The sequence below is a fragment of the Oncorhynchus kisutch genome, unplaced genomic scaffold (genome assembly GCF_002021735.2).
Source record: "Oncorhynchus kisutch isolate 150728-3 unplaced genomic scaffold, Okis_V2 scaffold3964, whole genome shotgun sequence".
Taxonomy (NCBI): Eukaryota; Metazoa; Chordata; class Actinopteri; order Salmoniformes; family Salmonidae; genus Oncorhynchus; species Oncorhynchus kisutch.
The window spans coordinates 102,952-121,425 of record NW_022265909.1 but is presented as its reverse complement, the minus strand read 5'-3'; the positions used below and the strand labels follow the sequence as shown (position 1 = coordinate 121,425).

General features: G+C 44.9%; 1 protein-coding gene across 1 annotated transcript in view; it reads right to left on the bottom strand.

Annotated features, from left to right (window-relative positions):
• LOC109886404 (probable E3 ubiquitin-protein ligase HERC1) overlaps positions 1-18,474 on the bottom strand; it is a 206,773-nt gene that overhangs the window by 93,933 nt on the left and 94,366 nt on the right. Inside the window, exons 40-45 of the mRNA XM_031821355.1 lie at positions 16,732-16,913; positions 15,630-15,793; positions 9,679-10,351; positions 9,192-9,474; positions 698-896; positions 451-617 (exon numbers count right to left, since the gene is read on the bottom strand). Coding sequence (XP_031677215.1) covers positions 451-617; positions 698-896; positions 9,192-9,474; positions 9,679-10,351; positions 15,630-15,793; positions 16,732-16,913 — 1,668 coding nt within the window. The remainder of the gene's footprint in view (positions 1-450; positions 618-697; positions 897-9,191; positions 9,475-9,678; positions 10,352-15,629; positions 15,794-16,731; positions 16,914-18,474) is intronic.

Here is an 18,474-nt window from a genome sequence, read left to right as displayed (position 1 = left end):
TACCATCACATGCAGAGACAAACAGGATGTTACCATCACATGCAGAGACAAACAGGATGTTACCATCACATGCAGAGACAAACAGGATGTTACCATCACATGCAGAGACAAACAGGATGTTACCATCACATACAGAGACAAACCGGATGTTACCATGGTCTGGAGGTCTGGGTCTCAGGGGAGGAGAGGCTCTGTGTCTATATGTGTGTGTCTGTGTGTGTGTGTGTCTGTTTGTGTGTGTGTGTGTGTCTATGTGTGTGTGTGTGTGTGTGTCTACGTGTGTGTGTGTGTGTCTACGTGTGTGTGTGTGTGTGTGTGTGTGTGTGTGTGTCTACGTGTGTGTGTGTGTGTGTGTGTCTACGTGTGTGTGTGTGTCTACGTGTGTGTGTGTCTGCGTGTGTGTGTGTCTGTGTGTGTGTGTGTGTGTGTGTGTGTGTGTGTAGTACATACATGTCCCGGTCCTGTTGGCTGGTCTGGAGGTCTGGGTCTCAGGGGAGGAGAGGCTCTGTCTCCGGCCCACCTCATCAGAGGGAGACGTGGGGAGAGAAGACACCGGGGGCGTCTGGGCACGACGCGTTGGCAGCAGAGTGGTGGTTGGGTAGCTTGAGAACATTTGCCTGTGAAGACGAGACATTGTAATAAATGGCTTGACTTTAAAAAGGTATCCACAGTGTGTGTATATAGAGGTTCTATTTACCTGAGCAGGCTAAGAGGCATGACCCCAGGGGACTCTGAGGCAGGGACAGTCTCTGTGTCAGTAACAGGTGTAGTGGCTGTGGTCGTGTCCTCCAGAGAGGAACTCATGAAGGAGGTGGTGCTGGAGGCAGAGGGGCTGGTGGTGATGGGGGTCTGGGCCTGCTGCTCTCCCTGCACACCCTCCTCACACTCTGGGTCAGCTAACACACCGGGAGAGAGACCACACACACTTAGTACAGAGTTACAGAGTTAGAACAGAGTTACAGGGTTAGTACAGAGTTACAGGGTTAGAACAGAGTTACAGAGTTAGTACAGAGTTACAGAGTTAGTACAGAGTTACAGAGTTAGTACAGAGTTACAGAGTTAGAACAGAGTTACAGAGTTACAGGGTTAGAACAAAGTTACAGGGTTAGAACAGAGTTACAGGGTTAGAACAGAGTTACAGGGTTAGAACAGAGTTAGTACAGAGTTACAGAGTTAGTACAGAGTTACAGCGTTAGTACAGAGTTACAGAGTTAGAACACAGAGTTAGAACAGAGTTACAGAGTTAGTACAGAGTTAGTACAGAGTTAGTACAGAGTTAGAACAGAGTTAGAACAGAGTTAGAGAGTTAGTACAGAGTTAGTACAGAGTTAGAACAGAGTTAGAACAGAGTTAGAACAGAGTTAGTACAGAGTTAGTACAGAGTTAGAACAGAGTTAGAACAGAGTTAGAACAGAGTTAGTACAGAGTTAGAACAGAGTTAGTACAGAGTTAGAACAGAGTTAGAACAGAGTTACAGAGTTAGTACAGAGTTAGAACAGAGTTACAGAGTTAGTACAGAGTTAGAACAGAGTTAGAACAGAGTTAGAACAGAGTTACAGAGTTAGAACAGAGTTAGAACAGAGTTAGTACAGAGTTAGAACAGAGTTAGAACAGAGTTACAGAGTTAGTACAGAGTTAGAACAGAGTTACAGAGTTACAGAGTTAGTACAGAGTTAGTACAGAGTTAGAACAGAGTTAGAACAGAGTTAGTACAGAGTTAGAACAGAGTTAGTACAGAGTTAGAACAGGGTTAGAACAGAGTTAGAACAGAGTTAGTACAGAGTTAGAACAGAGTTAGAACAGAGTTACAACAGAGTTACTACAGAGTTAGAACAGAGTTAGTACAGAGTTAGAACAGAGTTAGTACAGAGTTAGTACAGAGTTAGTAGAGTTAGTACAGAGTTAGAACAGAGTTAGTACAGAGTAAGTACAGAGTTAGTACAGAGTTAGTACAGAGTTAGTACAGAGTTAGAACAGAGTTAGAACAGAGTTAGTACAGAGTTAGAACAGAGTTACTACAGAGTTAGAACAGAGTTAGTACAGAGTTACTACAGAGTTAGAACAGAGTTAGAACAGAGTTAGAACAGAGTTACAGAGTTAGTACAGAGTTACAGAGTTAGAACAGAGTTAGTACAGAGTTAGAACAGAGTTAGTACAGAGTTAGAACAGAGTTAGTACAGAGTTAGAACAGAGTTAGTACAGAGTTAGAACAGAGTTAGAACAGAGTTAGAACAGAGTTAGTACAGAGTTAGTACAGAGTTAGAACAGAGTTACTACAGAGTTAGTACAGAGTTAGTACAGAGTTAGTACAGAGTTAGAACAGAGTTACTACAGAGTTAGAACAGAGTTAGTACAGAGTTAGTACAGAGTTAGTACAGAGTTAGTACAGAGTTAGAACAGAGTTAGAACAGAGTTACAGAGTTAGTACAGAGTTACTACAGAGTTAGAACAGAGTTAGAACAGAGTTAGAACAGAGTTAGAACAGAGTTACAGAGTTAGTACAGAGTTACAGAGTTAGAACAGAGTTAGTACAGAGTTAGAACAGAGTTAGTACAAGAGTTAGAACAGAGTTAGTACAGAGTTAGTACAGAGTTAGAGTTAGAACAGAGTTACAGAGTTAGAACAGAGTTAGAACAGAGTTACAGAGTTAGTACAGAGTTACAGAGTTAGAACAGAGTTAGAACAGAGTTACAGAGTTAGTACAGAGTTACAGAGTTAGTACAGGGTTAGAACAGAGTTAGTACAGAGTTCGTACAGAGTTACAGAGTTAGAACAGAGTTAGAACAGAGTTAGGACAGAGTTAGAACAGAGTTAGTACAGGGTTAGTACAGAGTTAGAACAGAGTTAGTACAGAGTTAGTACAGAGTTCGTACAGAGTTACAGAGTTAGAACAGAGTTAGAACAGAGTTAGAACAGAGTTAGTACAGAGTTAGTACAGAGTTACAGAGTTAGAACAGAGTTAGTACAGAGTTAGAACAGAGTTAGTACAGAGTTAGTACAGAGTTAGAACAGAGTTAGAACAGAGTTAGAACAGAGTTAGTACAGAGTTAGTACAGAGTTAGTACAGAGTTACAGAGTTAGTACAGAGTTAGTACAGAGTTAGAACAGAGTTAGTACAGAGTTAGAACAGAGTTAGTACAGAGTTAGTACAGAGTTAGAACAGAGTTAGAACAGAGTTAGAACAGAGTTAGAGGGTTAGAACAGAGTTAGAACAGAGTTAGTACAGAGTTACAGAGTTAGTACAGAGTTACAGAGTTAGAACAGAGTTACAGAGTTACAGGGTTAGAACAGAGTTACAGGGTTAGAACAGAGTTACAGAGTTAGAACAGAGTTACAGGGTTAGAACAGAGTTACAGGGTTAGAACAGAGTTAGTACAGAGTTACAGAGTTAGAACAGAGTTACAGAGTTAGAACAGAGTTACAGAGTTAGTACAGAGTTAGTACAGAGTTACAGAGTTAGTACAGAGTTACAGAGTTAGTACAGAGTTACAGACTTTAGAACAGAGTTACAGAGTTAGAACAGAGTTAGAACAGAGTTACAGAGTTAGTACAGAGTTAGTACAGAGTTAGAACAGAGTTAGAACAGAGTTAGAGAGTTAGTACAGAGTTAGTACAGAGTTAGAACAGAGTTAGAACAGAGTTAGAACAGAGTTAGTACAGAGTTAGAACAGAGTTAGAACAGAGTTAGAACAGAGTTAGTACAGAGTTAGAACAGAGTTAGTACAGAGTTAGAACAGAGTTAGAACAGAGTTACAGAGTTAGAACAGAGTTACAGAGTTAGTACAGAGTTAGTACAGAGTTAGAACAGAGTTAGAACAGAGTTACAGAGTTAGAACAGAGTTAGAACAGAGTTAGTACAGAGTTTAGAACAGAGTTAGTACAGAGTTAGAACAGAGTTAGAACAGAGTTACAGAGTTAGTACAGAGTTAGAACAGAGTTACAGAGTTAGTACAGAGTTAGTACAGAGTTAGAACAGAGTTAGAACAGAGTTAGAACAGGGTTAGAACAGAGTTAGAACAGAGTTAGTACAGAGTTAGAACAGAGTTAGAACAGAGTTAGAACAGAGTTACTACAGAGTTAGAACAGAGTTAGTACAGAGTTAGTACAGAGTTAGTACAGAGTTAGAACAGAGTTAGTACAGAGTTAGAACAGAGTTAGTACAGAGTAAGTACAGAGTTAGTACAGAGTTAGTACAGAGTTAGTACAGAGTTAGAACAGAGTTAGAACAGAGTTAGAACAGAGTTACTACAGAGTTAGAACAGAGTTACTACAGAGTTAGAACAGAGTTAGAACAGAGTTAGTACAGAGTTAGTACAGAGTTACTAGAGAGTTAGAACAGAGTTAGTACAGAGTTACTACAGAGTTAGAACAGAGTTAGAACAGAGTTAGAACAGAGTTACAGAGTTAGTACAGAGTTACAGAGTTAGAACAGAGTTAGTACAGAGTTAGAACAGAGTTAGTACAGAGTTAGAACAGAGTTAGTACAGAGTTAGAACAGAGTTAGTACAGAGTTAGAACAGAGTTAGTACAGAGTTAGAACAGAGTTAGAACAGAGTTACAGAGTTAGTACAGAGTTAGAACAGAGTTAGTACAGAGTTACTAGAGTTAGAGTTAGAACAGAGTTAGTACAGAGTTAGTACAGAGTTAGAACAGAGTTAGAACAGAGTTAGAACAGAGTTAGAACAGAGTTAGAACAGAGTTAGTACAGAGTTAGAACAGAGTTAGAACAGAGTTAGAACAGAGTTAGAACAGAGTTACTACAGAGTTAGAACAGAGTTAGTACAGAGTTAGTACAGAGTTAGAACAGAGTTAGTACAGAGTTACTACAGAGTTAGTACATAGTTAGTACAGAGTTAGTACAGAGTTAGAACAGAGTTACTACAGAGTTAGAACAGAGTTAGAACAGAGTTAGTACAGAGTTAGTACAGAGTTAGTACAGAGTTACTACAGAGTTAGAACAGAGTTAGTACAGAGTTAGTACAGAGTTACTACAGAGTTAGAACAGAGTTAGAACAGAGTTACAGAGTTAGTACAGAGTTACTACAGAGTTAGAACAGAGTTAGAACAGAGTTAGAACAGAGTTACAGAGTTAGTACAGAGTTACAGAGTTAGAACAGAGTTAGTACAGAGTTAGAACAGAGTTAGAACAGAGTTAGAACAGAGTTAGTACAGAGTTAGAACAGAGTTAGAACAGAGTTAGAACAGAGTTAGTACAGAGTTAGAACAGAGTTAGAACAGAGTTACAGAGTTAGTACAGTGTTAGAACAGAGTTTACAGAGTTAGTACAGAGTTAGTACAGAGTTAGAACAGAGTTACTACAGAGTTAGAACAGAGCTAGTACAGAGTTAGTACAGAGTTAGTACAGAGTTACTACAGAGTTAGAACAGAGTTAGAACAGAGTTACAGAGTTAGTACAGAGTTACTACAGAGTTAGAACAGAGTTAGAACAGAGTTACAGAGTTAGTACAGAGTTACAGAGTTAGAACAGAGTTAGTACAGAGTTAGAAACAGAGTTAGTACAGAGTTTAGAACAGAGTTAGTACAGAGTTAGAACAGAGTTAGTACAGAGTTAGAGTTAGAACAGAGTTACAGAGTTAGAACAGAGTTAGAACAGAGTTACAGAGTTAGTACAGAGTTAGAGTTAGAACAGAGTTAGAACAGAGTTACAGAGTTAGTACAGAGTTACAGAGTTAGAACAGAGTTAGTACAGAGTTAGAACAGAGTTAGAACAGAGTTAGAACAGAGTTAGTACAGAGTTAGAACAGAGTTAGTACAGAGTTAGAACAGAGTTAGAACAGAGTTACCGAGTTAGAACAGAGTTACAGAGTTAGTACAGAGTTAGTACAGAGTTAGAACAGAGTTAGAACAGAGTTACAGAGTTAGAACAGAGTTAGAACAGAGTTAGTACAGAGTTAGAACAGAGGTTAGTACAGAGTTAGAACAGAGTTAGAACAGAGTTACAGAGTTAGTACAGAGTTAGAACAGAGTTACAGAGTTAGTACAGAGTTAGTACAGAGTTAGAACAGAGTTAGAACAGAGTTAGAACAGGGTTAGAACAGAGTTAGAACAGAGTTAGTACAGAGTTAGAACAGAGTTAGAACAGAGTTAGAACAGAGTTACTACAGAGTTAGAACAGAGTTAGTACAGAGTTAGTACAGAGTTAGTACAGAGTTAGAACAGAGTTAGAACAGAGTTAGTACAGAGTTAGAACAGAGTTAGTACAGAGTAAGTACAGAGTTAGTACAGAGTTAGTACAGAGTTAGTACAGAGTTAGAACAGAGTTAGAACAGAGTTAGAACAGAGTTACTACAGAGTTAGAACAGAGTTACTACAGAGTTAGAACAGAGTTAGAACAGAGTTAGTACAGAGTTAGTACAGAGTTACTACAGAGTTAGAACAGAGTTAGAACAGAGTTACAGAGTTAGTACAGAGTTACTACAGAGTTAGAACAGAGTTAGAACAGAGTTAGAACAGAGTTACAGAGTTAGTACAGAGTTACAGAGTTAGAACAGAGTTAGTACAGAGTTAGAACAGAGTTAGTACAGAGTTAGAACAGAGTTAGTACAGAGTTAGAACAGAGTTAGTACAGAGTTAGAACAGAGTTAGTACAGAGTTAGAACAGAGTTAGAACAGAGTTACAGAGTTAGTACAGAGTTAGAACAGAGTTACAGAGTTAGTACAGAGTTACTAGAGTTAGAACAGAGTTAGAACAGAGTTAGTACAGAGTTAGTACAGAGTTAGAACAGAGTTAGTACAGAGTTAGAACAGAGTTAGAACAGAGTTAGAACAGAGTTAGAACAGAGTTAGTACAGAGTTAGAACAGAGTTAGAACAGAGTTAGAACAGAGTTAGAACAGAGTTACTACAGAGTTACTACAGAGTTAGAACAGAGTTAGTACAGAGTTAGTACAGAGTTAGAACAGAGTTAGTACAGAGTTACTACAGAGTTAGTACAGAGTTAGTACAGAGTTAGTACAGAGTTAGAACAGAGTTACTACAGAGTTAGAACAGAGTTAGTACAGAGTTAGTACAGAGTTAGTACAGAGTTACTACAGAGTTAGAACAGAGTTAGTACAGAGTTAGTACAGAGTTACTACAGAGTTAGAACAGAGTTAGAACAGAGTTACAGAGTTAGTACAGAGTTACTACAGAGTTAGAACAGAGTTAGAACAGAGTTAGAACAGAGTTACAGAGTTAGTACAGAGTTACAGAGTTAGAACAGAGTTAGTACAGAGTTAGAACAGAGTTAGAACAGAGTTAGAACAGAGTTAGTACAGAGTTAGAACAGAGTTAGAACAGAGTTAGAACAGAGTTAGAACAGAGTTAGAACAGAGTTAGAACAGAGTTACAGAGTTAGTACAGTGTTAGAACAGAGTTACAGAGTTAGTACAGAGTTAGTACAGAGTTAGAACAGAGTTAGTACAGAGTTACTACAGAGTTAGTACAGAGTTAGTACAGAGTTAGAACAGAGTTACTACAGAGTTAGAACAGAGCTAGTACAGAGTTAGTACAGAGTTAGTACAGAGTTACTACAGAGTTAGAACAGAGTTAGAACAGAGTTACAGAGTTAGTACAGAGTTACTACAGAGTTAGAACAGAGTTAGAACAGAGTTACAGAGTTAGTACAGAGTTACAGAGTTAGAACAGAGTTAGTACAGAGTTAGAACAGAGTTAGTACAGAGTTAGAACAGAGTTAGTACAGAGTTAGAACAGAGTTAGTACAGAGTTAGAGTTAGAACAGAGTTACAGAGTTAGAACAGAGTTAGAACAGAGTTACAGAGTTAGTACAGAGTTAGAGTTAGAACAGAGTTACAGAGTTAGTACAGAGTTACAGAGTTAGTACAGGGTTAGAACAGAGTTAGTACAGAGTTAGTACAGAGTTCGTACAGAGTTACAGAGTTAGAACAGAGTTAGAACAGAGTTAGAACAGAGTTAGAACAGAGTTAGAACAGAGTTAGAACAGAGTTAGTACAGGGTTAGTACAGAGTTAGAACAGAGTTAGTACAGAGTTAGTACAGAGTTCGTACAGAGTTACAGAGTTAGAACAGAGTTAGAACAGAGTTAGAACAGAGTTAGTACAGAGTTAGTACAGAGTTAGTACAGAGTTAGTACAGAGTTACAGAGTTAGAACAGAGTTAGTACAGAGTTAGTACAGAGTTAGAACAGAGTTAGAACAGAGTTAGAACAGAGTTAGTACAGAGTTAGTACAGAGTTAGTACAGAGTTACAGAGTTAGTACAGAGTTAGTACAGAGTTAGAACAGAGTTAGTACAGAGTTAGAACAGAGTTAGTACAGAGTTAGTACAGAGTTAGTACAGAGTTAGAACAGAGTTAGAACAGAGTTAGAACAGAGTTAGAGGGTTAGAACAGAGTTAGAACAGAGTTAGTACAGAGTTAGTACAGAGTTACTACAGAGTTAGAACAGAGTTAGTACAGAGTTAGTACAGAGTTAGTACAGAGTTACTACAGAGTTTTTTTTCTCTTTAAATTTCTTGACACGTTACAACATCAGATCGTCTGAGAAGCCTTCAAGGTAAGTAGCTAGCTAGCTTGTAATCCTGGATGTGTTGTCAACCACATCAATATATGTTCATATATATTGACCCCAGGAGGGCCCCAGGAAGGACCCAGGAAGAGCCCAGGAAGGACCCAGGAGGGCCCCAGGAAGGACCCAGGAGGGCCCCAGGAAGGACCCAGGAAGACCCCAGGAAGGACCCAGGAGGGCCCCAGGAAGGACCCAGGAAGACCCCAGGAAGGACCCAGGAGGGCCCCAGGAAAACCCCAGGAAGACCCCAGGAGGGCCCCAGGAAGACCCCAGGAGGGCCCCAGGAAGGACCCAGGAAGACCCCATGAAGACCCCAGGAAGGACCCAGGAGGGCCCCAGGAAGGACCCAGGAAGACCCCAGGAGGGCCCCAGGAAGACCCCAGGAGGGCCCCAGGAAGGACCCCAGGAAGGCCCCAGGAAGGACCCAGGAGGGCCCCAGGAAGGCCCCAGGAAGACCCCAGGAAGACCCCAGGAAGGCCCCAGGAAGACCCCAGGAAGACCCCAGGAGGGCCCCAGGAAGACCCCAGGAGGGCCCCAGGAAGACCCCAGGAAGACCCCAGGAAGGCCCCAGGAAGACCCCAGTCCAGGGCCAGAGATGGAAAAGCCTTCCCTAACAAACAACATGTTACTTCCCTCAGTGTTACTCACCAGGTCTGGACTTTCCCCTACTGCAGTGTTCGTCCAGCAGCCCACTGACCACCAATTTATAGATCATGGCCTGAGCTCTCTCCAAATCGGCCAATCCTAACGCCCGCTTGATGGGTGACCTCATCACGGCCCGCTTGACCATGTGACGCATCAGGAACTGCAGTGCCGCCCTCATCTCAACTTCCTCCTGGCACACGGGCGAGGGCGCTGCGCCACTCGGGGTGGACCCGGCGTTCAGGTCTGCATTGTGTCCACTGGGAGCAGGCTCCGGCTGAGCCTGGACCTATTACAGAGTGGGCCATTAGCAGACACCTTGATTGAACCTGGACCTATTACAGAGTGGGCCATTAGCAGACACCTTGATTGACTAAACACATATACAGTATACTTGGGGCCAGAGATATTTTACGCATTTCTCTGAGAGGTACTATATGATGTGAGAGCAATGCGGGATTCGAACCCACAACCCTGATGACAGATTACTAACCTTGGGTATGAGCAGCAGCTCAACATACTTGGAGCAGGAGAGCAGGGTGCTGAGGGCCTTCATGGCCCCCAGGTAGAGGTAGGACAGCTGCACCGCATGGATCTCAGACTGACTGGCCCCTGAGGAGGGAGAGCCATCGTGGCCCCGGCCCTCATGGCCCTTCCTCCTGTTGCCCTCCTGGGGGGTCTGAGGAGCAGGGGAGAGGGTCTCTGGTCCTCCTCCACCCTGGTGTTGGGAGTCCAAGGCGCAGGAGGAGATCTCACTCTCTGATTTCGAGTTGGGAACCGCGTGGGCTTTGACCTCGTCCAGGCTGTGTGACACTCTCAGATCAGAGGTTGTCGTCGTGGTGACGGTCCCCGTTGTTGTTGTAGTGTCTTTGGGTTCTGGGGAGACCCTGTGTTGGTGGCTCTGCTCCGTCTCACTAGTTTTGTTGTTGAAGTCGTCGTTTGTCGTGGCGGTCGTTGTCGTATCATGGCCTCCGTTGCTACGGTGCCTCTTCTCATGGCGCCGGGCGCTCAGCTTCCCAGCGTCCTCGTGGATGGAGGTGAGATAGGTGAGGTCGAGGAGCAGGGATGCGGTGAGGCCTCGGAAGCGTGCCACGTCAAAGGGCAGCGGCTCGCAGGGCTCCAGGTTGTACAGGGGAGTGTCACTAGGCGACCAGAAAGTTGGGAAGCTTTAATGAAGAACCAGAAGTGGAGGAACACAAAGGAAACACAGAGTAAGGGAAAGAAGGAGAGGAAGAATGACATGGTAGAGGAGTGGAGGATGGATGGTAGTCTGGGGGAGGGATGGTAGAGGAGTGGAGGATGGATGGTAGTCTGGGGAGAGATGGTAGTCTGGGGAGGGATGGTAGTCTGGGGAGGGATGGTAGTCTGGGGGGGATGGTAGTCTGGGGAGGGATGGTAGTCTGGGGGAGGGATGGTAGTCTGGGGGAGGGATGGTAGAGGAGTGGAGGATGGATGGTAGTCTGGGGAGGGATGGTAGTCTGGGGGAGGGATGGTAGAGGAGTGGAGGATGGATGGTAGTCTGGGGAGGGATGGTAGTCTGGGGGAGGGATGGTAGAGGAGTGGAGGATGGATGGTAGTCTGGGGAGGGATGGTAGTCTGGGGAGGGATGGTAGTCTGGGGAGGGATGGTAGTCTGGGGAGGGATGGTAGTCTGGGGAGGGATGGTAGTCTGGGGAGGGATGGTAGTCTGGGGAGGGATGGTAGTCTGGGGAGGGATGGTAGTCTGGGGAGGGATGGTAGTCTGGGGGAGGGATGGTAGTCTGGGGGAGGGATGGTAGTCTGGGGGAGGGATGGTAGAGGAGTGGAGGATGGATGGTAGTCTGGGGAGGGATGGTAGTCTGGGGGGATGGTAGTCTGGGGAGGGATGGTAGTCTGGGGGAGGGATGGTAGTCTGGGGAGGGATGGTAGTCTGGGGAGGGATGGTAGTCTGGGGGAGGGATGGTAGTCTGGGGGAGGGATGGTAGTCTGGGGGAGGGAGGAATGGTAGTCTGAGGGAGGGATGGTAGTCTGGGGAGGGATGGTAGTCTGGGGGAGGGATAGTAGTCTGGGGGAGGGATGGTAGTCTGGGGGAGGGATGGTAGTCTGGGGGAGGAATGGTAGTCTGGGGGAGGAATGGTAGTCTGGGGGAGGGATAGTGGTAGTCTGGGGAGGGATGGTAGTCTGGGGGAGGGATGGTAGAGGAGTGGATGATGGATGGTAGTCTGGGGAGGGATGGTAGTCTGGGGGAGGGATGGTAGTCTGGGGGAGGGAGGAATGGTAGTCTGAGGGAGGGATGGTAGTCTGGGGAGGGATGGTAGTCTGGGGGAGGGATGGTAGTCTGGGGGAGGGATGGTAGTCTGGGGGAGGAATGGTAGTCTGGGGGAGGGAGGGATGGTAGTCTGGGGGAGGGATGGTAGTCTGTGGGAGGGATGGTAGTCTGGGGGAGAGTTAGTAGTCTGGGGGAGGGATGGTAGTCTGGGGGAGGGATGGATGGTAGTCTGGGGAGGGATGGTAGTCTGGGGGAGGGAGGGATGGTAGTCTGGGGGAGGGAGGGATGGTAGTCTGGGGGGGTGGTAGTCTGGGTGGGGGATGGTAGTCTGGGGGGGATGGTAGTCTGGGGGAGGGATGGTAGTCTGGGGGAGGGATGGTATTCTGGGGGAGGGATGGTAGTCTGGGGGAGGGATGGATGGTAGTCTGGGGAGGGATGGTAGTCTGGGGGAGGGAGGGATGGTAGTCTGGAGGAGGGATGGTAGTCTGGGGGAGGGATGGTAGTCTGGGGGAGGGATGGTAGTCTGGGGGAGGGATGGATGGTAGTCTGGGGGAGGGATGGATGGTAGTCTGGGCGAGGGATGGATGGTAGTCTGGGGGGGATGGTAGTCTGGGGGGATGGTAGTCTGGGGGGATGGTAGTCTGCCCTGGGTGCCAGTCTGTTTCTACTCTCTTGCCATCTCCTTATGGAATTGTCATGTCAATGTTTAGCATGACAACAATGACACCTCAGGAGTTTGCCTTGCATAAACAGATCTGGGACCAGGCTAGGTGGATGGGTGGAGGAGGGCTGGCGGTACAATTGTACCATGCAGAGAAGGGACCAGTCAATGAACGAGGCAATATAGGTTACGTACGGGATATGGATGATGGTGGATAAGTCCTTGGGAGGATAATGGATGACTATACAGGAGGTAATAATGGTAGTGGATGAGGGTGGTTAGAAGCATGGTGGGGTGGGTGGTTATGGAGGAAAGTACTGAAACAGAGCTGGGTGATGGAGGTTTACAGCATATTGATGTGAACATAGCCAGTCAATACAGACAGTGTAGAGACTATCTATCAGCCAGTGTAGATACTATCTATCAGCCAGTCAATACAGACAGTGTAGATACTATCTATCAGCCAGTCAATACAGACAGTGTAGATACTATCTATCAGCCAGTCAATACAGACAGTGTAGATACTATCTATCAGCCAGTCAATACAGACAGTGTAGATACTATCTATCAGCCAGTGTAGATACTATCTATCAGCCAGTCAATACAGACAGTGTAGATATTATCTATCAGCCAGTCAATACAGACAGTGTAGATACTATCTATCAGCCAGTCAATACAGACAGTGTAGATACTATCTATCAGCCAGTGTAGATACTATCTATCAGCCAGTGTAGATACTATCTATCAGCCAGTCAATACAGACAGTGTATATACTATCTATCAGCCAGTCAATACAGACAGTGTAGATACTATCTATCAGCCAGTCAATACAGACAGTGTAGATACTATCTATCAGCCAGTCAATACAGACAGTGTAGATACTATCTATCAGCCAGTGTAAATATTATCTATCAGCCAGTCAATACAGACAGTGTAAATACTATCTATCAGCCAGTGTAGATATTATCTATCAGCCAGTCAATACAGACAGTGTAGATACTATCTATCAGCCAGTCAATACAGACAGTGTAGATACTATCTATCAGCCAGTCAATACAGACCGTGTAGATACTATCTATCAGCCAGTGTAAATATTATCTATCAGCCAGTCAATACAGACAGTGTAGATACTATCTATCAGCCAGTGTAAATACTATCTATCAGCCAGTGTAGATATTATCTATCAGCCAGTCAATACAGACAGTGTAGATACTATCTATCAGCCAGTCAATACAGACAGTGTAGATACTATCTATCAGCCAGTGTAAATATTATCTATCAGCCAGTCAATACAGACAGTGTAGATACTATCTATCAGCCAGTGTAAATACTATCTATCAGCCAGTGTAGATATTATCTATCAGCCAGTCAATACAGACAGTGTAGATACTATCTATCAGCCAGTCAATACAGACAGTGTAGATACTATCTATCAGCCAGTCAATACAGACAGTGTAGATACTATCTATCAGCCAGTGTAAATATTATCTATCAGCCAGTCAATACAGACAGTGTAGATACTATCTATCAGCCAGTGTAAATCTATCAGCCAGTGTAGATACTATCTATCAGCCAGTGTAGATCCTATCTATCAGCCAGTGTATATCTGTCAGCCAGTGTAGATACTATCTATCAGCCAGTGTATATACTATCTATCAGCTAGTGTAGATACTATCTATCAGCCAGGGTATATCTATCAGCCAGTGTAGATACTATCTATCAGCCAGTGTAGATACTATCTATCAGCCAGTGTAGATACTATCCATCAGCCAGTGTAGATACTATCCATCAGCCAGTGTAGATACTATCTATCAGCCAGTGTAGATACTATCTATCAGCCAGTGTAGATAATATATATCAGCCAGTGTAGATACTATCTATCAGCCAGTGTAGATACTATCTATCAGCCAGTGTAGATACCATCTATCAGCCAGTGTAGATACTATCTATCAGCCAGTGTAGATACTATCTATCAGCCAGTGTAGATACTATCTATCAGCCAGTGTAGATACTATCTATCAGCCAGTGTAGATACTATCCATCAGCCAGTGTAGATACTATCTATCAGCCAGTGTAGATACTATCTATCAGCCAGTGTAGATAATATATCAGCCAGTGTAGATACTATCTATCAGCCAGTGTAGATACTATCTATCAGCCAGTGTAGATACCATCTATCAGCCAGTGTAGATACTATCTATCAGCCAGTGTAGATACTATCTATCAGCCAGTGTAGATACTATCTATCAGCCAGTGTAGATACTATCTATCAGCCAGTGTAGATACAATCTATCAGCCAGTGTAGATAGTATCTACACTGGCTGATAGATAGTATCTACACTGGCTGATGGATAGTATCTACACTGGCTGATGGATAGTATCTATCAGCCAGTGTAGATACTATCCAACAGCCAGTGTAGATACTATCCAACAGCCAGTGTATATCTGTCAGCCAGTGTAGATACTATCTATCAGCCAGTGTAGATACTATCTATCAGCCAGTGCATATACTATCTATCAGCTAGTGTAGATACTATCTATCAGCCAGGGTATATCTATCAGCCAGTGTAGATACTATCTATCAGCCAGTGTAGATACTATCTATCAGCCAGTGTAGATACTATCTATCAGCCAGTGTAGATACGATCTATCAGCCAGTGTAGATACTATCTATCAGCCAGTGTAGATACTATCTATCAGCCAGTGTAGATACTATCTATCAGCCAGTGTACCTATTCAGCAAGACATCAAACTGCTTTTCAGTAAAATAAATCTACTTGAATATAAAGCTGAATCCTCCTTCTCCTGAAATGAATTTATTAAGACGATTATGACAGATATTTTTTGAAGGGGGGAGGGGATCATGGTTATTGTGCCAGCCCTAATAATATGCCTTGCTTCTCTCAAGAACTTAGCCTGGTCTCAGATCAGTTTCTATCAAGACCTTAGCCTGGTCTCAGATCAGCTTCTATCAAGACTTTAGCCTGGTCTCAGATCTCAGATCAGCTTCTATCAAGACCTTAGCCTGTTCTCAGATCAGTTTCTATCAAGACCTTAGTCTGTTCTCAGATTAGTTCCTACCAATACCTTAGCCTGGTCTCAGATTAGTTCCTACCAATACCTTAGCCTGTTCTCAGATCAGTTTCTATCAAGACTTTAGCCTGGTCTCAGATCTCAGATCAGCTTCTATCAAGGCCTTAGCCTGTTCTCAGATTAGTTCCTACCAATACCTTAGCCTGGTCTCAGATTAGTTCCTACCAATACCTTAGTCTGTTCTCAGATTAGTTCCTACCAATACCTTAGTCTGTTCTCAGATTAGTTCCTACCAATACCTTAGTCTGTTCTCAGATTAGTTCCTACCAATACCTTAGCCTGGTCTCAGATTAGTTCCTACCAATACCGTAGTCTGTTCTCAGATCAGATTCTGCCTATTCCCTTGCCATTGTCAAGCCATGAGAATTCCATCAGACAAGAGAGAACAAACAGATCTGGGACCAGGGTACCAGGACCTGCAGGGTCAACTATAATGTTAATACCTGATGGTGATCTCAGCCTCGTCCCACTGCACCTTGGCTGAGGTGCTCCCCTCCTTCACCACGCCCAGGAGAGTAGCATGCCGACCGGTCTGTTTGTGAACACAGCGCCCCCCAACACGCAGCCCTGCGTCAGCACCCCCCATCACCGCCAGCACAGGCCACACCTAAGAGTTCAACACGGAAGGCCTTTAGAACAGACAGCGACCTCTGAAATAGCAACTGCTGCTCCAGTTCACAATGAGCAACGTGCTACTTAAATATGACATGTAAAATACACAGTTATTACCAATCTAAATATCCTGATGTTACATCACATACTGTAGTTTATTTAGTTTGAACTGCAACATAAGAGCTGCCTTGTGTTGTCATGGTGAAATGTTGTCATGGTGCGGTGCTGTCATGGTGAAATGTTGTCATGGTGCGGTGCTGTCATGGTGGTGTGTCAAGGTGCGGTGTTGTCAAGGTGCGGTGTTGTCAAGGTGCGGTGTTGTAATGGTGCGGTGTTGTCATGGTGGTGTGTCATGGTGCGGTGTTGTCATGGTGCGGTGCTGTCATGGTGGTGTGTCATGGTGCGGTGTTGTCATGGTGCGGTGTTGTCATGGTGCGGTGTTGTCATGGTGCGGTGTTGTCATGGTGCGGTGTTGTCATGGCGCGGTGTTGTCATGGCGCGGTGTTGTCATGGCGCGGTGTTGTCATGGTGCGGTGGTGTCATGGTGGTGTGTCATGGTGCGGTGTTGTCATGGTGCGGTGCTGTCATGGTGGTGTGTCATGGTGCGGTGTTGTCATGGTGCGGTGTTGTCATGGTGCGGCATCAAGGTGCGTTGTCAAGGTGCGGTGCGTTGTCAAGGTGTGGTGCGTTGTCAAGGTGTGGTGTGTTGTCAAGATGTGGTGTGTCAAGGTGCGGTGTCATGATGCGGTGTCAAGGTGTTGTCAAGTGTTTCTTGCAAATAAATTAAAAACTATTAGCCTGGGTACCAGTATGTTTGTGCTAACATTCCACACTCATGCCAAAACATTGTGGAATAATATCAGAAACAGAATGGTACCCAGGCTAATAAAGACTGGTAATCACAACAAAACCTCAGCCAATAGATAGACAGACCTCTGTACAGAGGGTCCTGAGGTGGTGGTCAGAGAGTTCCCCCAGACCTCCATGCCCCTGGCGGCTCCCGTGTCCCGGCCGGCCTCTCTCCTCCTCCCCTCTCTGGGGGTCCCTGGACGAGTCCCTCTGGGCGTCATGCTCCTCTCTGCTCTGCACCGAACGACTCTTCTTTAACCTCTGACCTGATGTGTCACATGATGTGTTACTGTACATGTGATGGTGCTGACTGTGGGCCTTTTAATATTAACTCACAGAAATTATGTTTAAATCAGGCTGGTCAACATGTGGAAAAGTCAGGAAATTCAAATGAAGCAACACGTTGGTCTACCTAACCAGATCCATGCACTAACAAGGTGTTCCAGACCCAGATGTGAGACCTACTACAGGAGATATGTTGGTCTACCTAACCAGATCCATGCACTAACAAGGTGTTCCAGACCCAGATGTGAGACCTACTACAGGAGACATGTTGGTCTACCTAACCAGATCCATGCACTAACAAGGTGTTCCAGACCCAGATGTGAGACCTACTACAGGAGATATGTTGGTCTACCTAACCAGATCCATGCACTAACAAGGTGTTCCAGACCCAGATGTGAGACCTACTACAGGAGACATGTTGGTCTACCTAACCAGATCCATGCACTAACAAGGTGTTCCAGACCCAGATGTGAGACCTACTACAGGAGACATGTTGGTCTACCTAACCAGATCCATGCACTAACAAGGTGTTCCAGACCCAGATGTGAGACCTACTACAGGAGATATGTTGGTCTACCTAACCAGATCCATGCACTAACAAGGTGTTCCAGACCCAGATGTGAGACCTACTACAGGAGATATGTTGGTCTACTGTACTTTAAACTGCCTTGGTGACATGACACAAAGCAGACAGTGAAGTCCTCCTCTCTCCTCAAACTCCCTTCTCTAATGTCCTCTCACCTCCTCAAACTCCCTTCTCTAATGTCCTCTCACCTCTCCTCAACCTCCCTTCTCTAATGTCCTCTCACCTCCTCTCCTCAACCTCCCTTCTCTAATGTCCTCTCACCTCTTCTCCTCTCCTCAACCTCCCTTCTCTAATGTCCTCTCCTCTCCTCAACCTCCCTTCTCTAATGTCTTCTCCTCTCCTCTGCTCAACCTCCCTTCTCTAATGTCCTCTCACCTCTTCTCCTCTCCTCAACCTCCCTCCTCTAATGTCCTCACCTCCTCTCTCCTCTCCTCAACCTCCCTTCTCTAATGTCCTCTCACCTCCTCTCCTCTGCTCAACCTCCCTTCTCTAATGTCCTCTCACCTCTTCTCCTCTCCTCAACCTCCCTCCTCTAATGTCCTCACCTCCTCTCTCCTCTCCTCAACCTCCCTTCTCTAATGTCCTCTCCTCTCCTCTGCTCAACCTCCCTTCTCTAATGTCCTCTCACCTCTTCTCCTCTCCTCAACCTCCCTCCTCTAATGTCCTCACCTCCTCTCTCCTCTCCTCAACCTCCCTTCTCTAATGTCCTCTCCTCTCCTCTGCTCAACCTCCCTTCTCTAATGTCCTCTCACCTCTTCTCCTCTCCTCAACCTCCCTCCTCTAATGTCCTCACCTCCTCTCTCCTCTCCTCAACCTCCCTTCTCTAATGTCCTCTCACCTCCTCTCCTCTGCTCAACCTCCCTTCTCTAATGTCCTCTCACCTCTTCTCCTCTCCTCAACCTCCCTCCTCTAATGTCCTCACCTCCTCTCTCCTCTCCTCAACCTCCCTTCTCTAA